The sequence below is a fragment of the Drosophila eugracilis genome, unplaced genomic scaffold (genome assembly GCF_018153835.1).
Source record: "Drosophila eugracilis isolate 14026-0451.02 unplaced genomic scaffold, ASM1815383v1 contig_394, whole genome shotgun sequence".
Taxonomy (NCBI): domain Eukaryota; kingdom Metazoa; phylum Arthropoda; class Insecta; order Diptera; family Drosophilidae; genus Drosophila; species Drosophila eugracilis.
This window is the reverse complement of record NW_024573254.1, coordinates 487685-493979: the sequence shown is the minus strand read 5'-3', so window position 1 is coordinate 493979 and position 6295 is coordinate 487685. Positions and strand designations below refer to the sequence as shown.

The following is a 6295-nucleotide window of genomic DNA, read 5'->3' as shown; positions in this document are numbered from 1 at the left end:
GTTTGATTGGCTTTGGCTTTGGCTAGGGTTCTTTCTACTAGGGTTCTGGGAATGCATATGGGCGTCATCGAGCTGAGTCAGCCATGTGAATGTGCGGCTATGCTATGCTATGCTATGCTATGCGACTCCTGTCTCAGGATTAGCTTCCTTTTAAAAAAGATACAAAAAGTATCTGTGAAACAGCAGCAGAAGCAGCAGCAGCAGCAGCTGCCTTATTGAATCTAATCATCTAAAAATGATATGAAATTATGTTATAAATATTTTATGGCCTTAACAACAGAAACAACAGCAACAACAACAACAATGATTTTGGGCCAATCAAGCGACAACAACAGCAGCAGCAGCGGCAGCGGCAGCAACCACATAAATATCACGTATTTTAACGCTCTTTTTCTGATCGTCGTTTTCTCATTCTTTTTCTTTACATTTTTTTTTTTATTGTTTTTTCTTGTTGCTGTTGCTGTTGTTGCTTTTTTTTGTGGCGGCTTTTTGCTGTTAATCATTTTGTGGTCTCTGTCTTTATTGTTGTTGTTGCTGTCGGTATCGTCGAGTTAATCTTGTTAAAACAAACCGTTTCAATAAATACAGCGATAATGCAATTTTAATGCCATTAAGATGAGCACCAATTATGGCCAGCACCACAGCGAGACTCAACTATGGTTAACCTCCCTCTTAACCCTCCTTCCCCCTTCCCTTTTTGTTCGTTCCTTTTTTGGGATCTCCGTTTCATTTCATCTTTGACCGCAGCATCATTTGCGAATCCTTTAAGCGGCGACGGCAAAAGTTTTACATCCCCAACCCACATGATTATCGCTGGAGATGCCCTGCTTTAACTTTGAGAGAGAGAGGGTATAAGGCTTTTAGGAAGGCAGTTGGGCTAAAGTTGATTTTGATGGGGGAAAAAAATGTGGTTAGCTATTGGATTTATGGAATTTATTAGAGTTTTTAAAGATGAAATAAAGTATATTAGTAAGTTTTTAGACAAATTAAACGTTTTTTTTAGTAAGTTTATGTAGAAAATTCTCAATATTTTCCGATTCTTAAAATTGATTCTAATTCAAAGTTGCTTTTTTATTCGCTTTTGAATTTATTACATTATTTAGATATTTTTAAAGGCAAAGTAAAGCTCTTTTTTTTAGTGAATTTAAAGACAAACTGAAGTTTTATTAATAAGTTTTTATACAAACTTCTCAGCACTTTCTGATTCCTAAAATTGATTCAAATCCAAAGTTCTTTCGAGTGCTTTTAAGGGGAAAATTATATTATTACCTATTGATTTTTTTTTTAGATTTAAAGACAAGGTTTTTAAAGACAAGGTAACGTCTTATTGGTGAATTGAAAGACAAACTAAAGTTTTATTAATAAGTTTTTATACAAACTTCTAAACATTTTTTGATACCTTAAACACCAATTCATTTTTAAGTCCCAGAAATTGAAGGTTCTTAAAATCGTTTACTGAAAGCCAATATATGATGTCTGATATACATCAAAATATGTATGAAATAATGTATGAGACCACTGTGATGTATGTAATATGGATTAAGGTTATAGGTAATGTCTTGTTTCTAGTTTTTGAGAGTAATAATATAGAACTACGCGCTTTTAGCGCCAACTAGCGAAAATACCGCAAGACTTTTTTGACAACCTAATATATTTACTTAATCAAAAAGTTTCTACTTGAGCTACATTAAATGTTGTAATATCAATATGTAAAAATGGAATGTATTATGGTTATTGTTATGATGATTATTATTGTTCTTATTATTGTTATTATTATGGTTATTATTATGGTTAATTATGGTTATTATTATTATTATCTTATTATCATTATCTTCTTAAAATTTTTGAAAAACAACTTGAAAATATTATCCCAGAAATGTACTTTTAGCAAATCCATTTCCTAACCAATATTCATAGAAAGCTTTGTTGGTAATCTTCTTTAAGTCATTAGAATCTTTTTGACATTTTTGTAACACTTTCCCCTTTTATATACAGCTTAACACCTTAAACTTAACACTAAACAACTTAATATATAGATTTCTTTCTTAACTTTTATAATTTTCTTCAAGTTTAATATGCAAAAAAGGTAAAAATAATAAGCTAAAATGTATAAAAAGGTTAAAAAGTGAATTACGCATCGTAATCAGACAAGAAGTAACTACGTTTTTTTCTATTACTTGTCTGCTTACTAACTAATAACTTACTAACTACATCACTTACTAACTACATCACTTACTTACTCTTACTAACTTACTTACTAACTTACTTACTTACTAACTTAATACTAACTTAATAACTAACTAACTAACTTACTTATTTATTTACTTCTTTACTTACTTATTTTTACTTTCTTACTTTCTTTCATACTTCCTTACTTTCTTTCATACTTCCTTACTTACTTCCTTACTTACTTCCTTTTTTACTAACTTGCTAACTTAGTTACTTACTCAATTCCTCCTTTACTTACTTACCAACTAACTTACTACTAACTTTATAAGTAACTAACCAACTCACTTACTTACTTACTTTACTTAAAAACAAATCTCATTAAATTCTTTCAATATTCCCCAGGCAGAGTATTCCCTATTCGGCGCGTCAAAAGATCATCGCTACCTCCTTAACTTCTCCTCCTGCCTGCTACGATTTGGGTCTTGTTGCGGCTCGTTTTGTGGATAAGATTAGTGGGGCATTGAGAGGGGCAACTTCAGGGGAGTTTCGCGGGGATCGCCTGGCCATATCCATCTCGGTTGAGTCTCTCTCGCTCTCTCTGTGCTGGGAGCCGCGTTTAATCCGCTGCTGGCCAGACTTTGACAGACTCCGCAAGGAGAGCTGCGGATTGTTTTTTATTGTTTATTTAACATTTCTGCGCTTTTATTTCGCGCTGTCCGCGCGTCTTAAACCCCAACCCTCCCCCCTTCCAGCACATCTCGTTTACCATTTGTCCATCGAACGGTCGGCGGATCGCTGGATCGTTGGATTGCCGGTCTCGCTTTGTTGTTGCTGTTCCTTGCATTTTCATTGTTCTTTATGATGCTCATTTAAAATTCAAGCTTTGTTTCATTAAGAAACACGTTCGTCCCAGTCTTCGAAGGCATACAGTCTTCTTCCTTGCCCCCCTCCCACCTCCTGATTCAGCTTCAGCACTCCCTCACTCCTTAACCACCCGATCTTGGCCATTCCTGGGCCAGCGCCAATTTCGACATTAACGCCGCCGACGGCGCTACGCAGCTTGTTAACGTTTTTTAATGCGCCGATTCAAAGGTTAACAATCAGAGAGAAGACTGCGACTGAGATTGGGATTGGGAATGGGTATGGGTAGGGGTATGAGTATGGGTATGGGTATGGCTATGGCTATGGCTAAAGGTATGGGAATGGGTTATGGGATCTGGAGCGGATGAAGCGGTGGAGGCCATTGATAAGCCGGCGCTCATTAAAGATGCCAAGAATTTTCACAGCTCTTGGTTGAGATGCTTCCTCCCTAACCGCTGGCTAGTCCTGCGATCGTGTCAAAGTCCCCGCCCTGCTATCCTTACAGCTGTGAGACAGCCTTGCCCTGCCCTCATCCCCCTTCTGCTAAGCAGGAGGAACACCTTTGGAGGTCGAAACAGCAAAATGATTTGTACAAATTTCTGTAGTACATAATTGTTGTCGATGGAGTGAAGTGGACAAGATTGGTATCAATGTTTTTGGGTTAAGGGATGGGCCATCGGATTGAAGAGGCGTTAACCAACGCTGGTGGTCAAAGTTCGAGTGGATGTGAAAGACAGGTGGCGGGGTCACTCTCCTCATTCTAATAGCTCAATTCGCAGTGCCATAAAAGCCAGGGAATGGGGTTAGTTTTAGGCCAAAAGGTTCTGTCAGGTCCAGCATGGAGATGACTGACTGACTGACTGACTGACTGACTACTCTCCACTCTCCACTCTCCAGGGCGAGTCGTAAAAATAAAAGTCATTGACTCAATTTTGGAAATGCCTCACACACGACGAAAAAAAAAAAAGACGACCCCTTGGAAGAAAAAAAAAAAAAAGGAAAAAAAAACACAAAAAGAGGAAGGAGGCAGAAGGCAAGGGGGGCGTGCCAGCAGGCGCTTGTGATTATCCTTTCGCACGTTCGGCGTTGCTTAACAAATCATAAATATGGCCCGGGCCCGTCGCCGGGCTCTGTTATTGATGGTGGTCGCTGGTGGACGGCAAAAAAAAGGGAAAAAACCACAAAAGACCAGGCAGGCAAAAAACAACAACAACAACAAAAACAGAGAACCAGGTTTCCACCTTTTTTATGGGGGCCCCCAGCTTGAGTCCAACTCTCTGGCCAAGTCCATGTCCCAGTCCAAGTCTCAGTCTCTGTCTCAGTCTCAGTCTCAGTCTCAGTCCCACCATCATTGCCCCACCACCAAAGGCTTCAATCATTTAATAAGCGCTGCCTGCCAGGTTGTTGCTTGTTTGGGCCACGACAAAAGAAGCCTTCCGCCATGTTATTAACTTATTCATAACAATAACGAGAGCAGCACGGATACCGAACGGAGGTTGAAGCTGTTGCTGGTACAGATCTGCACCAACACCTTCCTCCTTCTCCACCTTCTCTTCTTTCTTCTACTCCACCTTCTGCTACAGCCAGCCACATTCCTATACAGCAGTTTGCATCCCATGATGTGTGGGATTTAACTTCGAGTCTCGCCTTGGGAGATCACAGCTTAAAGATTTTCAAAGAGATTCTATAGAGAAATGCCGCCAATCTGTCAGAGATCTATATGATATTTGATAGATCCGTGATAGATTTGGAGGAAGATCTCTAGAAGATCTCTAGAAGATCTCTTAAGAAATCTCTTAGGACTAACTTATAGAAACTAGAAACTACTTCTGGAGGTTGACTTCCTGTCGGGACTAGGCGGGCTAACACTAAACTTGAAACTGGGACGTCTTTCGGGTGATGGCTCGGGTGTGCGAGCGGGCAGAGGTCCTGTGAGGTTTCTTAACTTGGTAGGATGAAGGCCAGAAGGAGTAGATTGTAGAAGTTGACAAAACGCACGATTCACGGTGAGATTACTCTGGAAGATGGAGATGTTAGGATATAAGAACCAAAGTTAAGGGATAAGAAGTGCTAACCTTTCCCACCGGCGATTGACCCAGAAGGCGGCCCATCTCACTACCCATACGCCCCAAGGAGCTGACCTTGGCCTCTTCTTTGGCCTTCTCCTCTGCCCTTTGCCTTCGTTGATGGAGTAACCATTGCGTCCTGGGATCCTTAAGGAACTCATCGTTGTAAATAAGGCAATCCAGTTCGGCAATGCCGCGGCACAGTTTCCGGTGATGGCTCAAACAGCGACTCAGACCCGCATTCATCCTGCTAATGACTGCTGAATTTTGCATCTTTACTTGTTTCGTTTGTCCAATGGTAAGGGGTTCAGGGATTTTGGTTTGTTTATGTGGACTTGAAATTTCCAAAAGTACAAAAGTCTTTGGCCAAATAGTTTGGTTTTGGCTTGGAGACGTTCTCAGCAAGGGTTCCCCTGATTTGGGGTTTTGGATTCTGCATATTTGAGCTGTGACTGTGCCTGGCAGTTTGGCATTTTGGCAGTTCATCAATCACTAAGGCAAGTCTCTGCTCTCCGCTCAAATGTCGATGATGAGTTATGACCAACTTGGTTATGGCTAAAAGCAGTGATCAAAAAAGGGTTAAAAACTGTAAGTAGAGGGAGAGGGGTTGGGATAAGGATTAATAATTTTCTAACTGCTCTTTTTTTTTTAGTTTTTCTTAACAATAAACGTTAAACGGATTTGTGATGCTCGAGGGAATAGGACTCTAATTGCCGCCACTCAATAGTGATAGAGGAAAACCCGTGAGTTTCCACGAGTGTGTGTGTCTGTGTGTGTCTTTCTGTGTGTGTTAAAGTCACGACTTATCATCAGACAATAAAAGGGAAGCCAAGTGAGCGACACTTGATCTTTACTTCTAGGCCCAAGGAGGACCCCTATTTCCTTTACACTCTATAACGAAAACACCCCTGTGTGTGTGTGTGTGTATGAGTGTGTGTGACTATATCTGGGTTGGCCCATCTCCCCTGCTTAGCTGCATTTTGGCCGCAATTTATCACACGCCACTTGTAGCCGGTTTTTTGATCTAATAAAAACTGTCAAAACGTTTGCAGGATGCTGGGAAAATATTTACACGGCACACAAAGTGTGAGTGAATAAGCAATAGCTTAAAGAGAGAGAGAGAGAAAGAAAAGGACTAACACGAAACAGTTAGCATTGAACAAAGGACTCGGGGGGAAGGGGAAAAAAAAGGATCAACA

General features: G+C 40.1%; 1 protein-coding gene across 1 annotated transcript; it reads right to left on the bottom strand.

Moving 5' to 3' along the window:
• Positions 1-3773: 3773 nt before the first annotated feature.
• Positions 3774-6004, bottom strand: LOC108109928. The gene is made up of 2 exons (XM_017218727.2): positions 5106-6004; positions 3774-5047 (listed from the first exon to the last, which is right to left on the bottom strand). The coding sequence occupies exons 1-2, from the start codon at positions 5580-5582 to the stop codon at positions 4847-4849; spliced, it is 678 nt and encodes a 225-aa protein (XP_017074216.1). The 5' UTR covers positions 5583-6004; the 3' UTR covers positions 3774-4846.
• Between the last annotated feature and the right edge of the window lie 291 nt (positions 6005-6295).

Excerpts from the sequence above, each read along its gene's own strand:
- LOC108109928 (XM_017218727.2), bottom strand. The coding sequence starts at position 5,582 with ATGAACTGCCAAAATGCCAAACTGCCAGGCACAGTCACAGCTCAAATA. Across the intron at positions 5,048-5,105 it reads GTCAATCGCCGGTGGGAAAG|AGTAATCTCACCGTGAATCG; the intron begins GTTAGCACTTCT and ends TCCATCTTCCAG.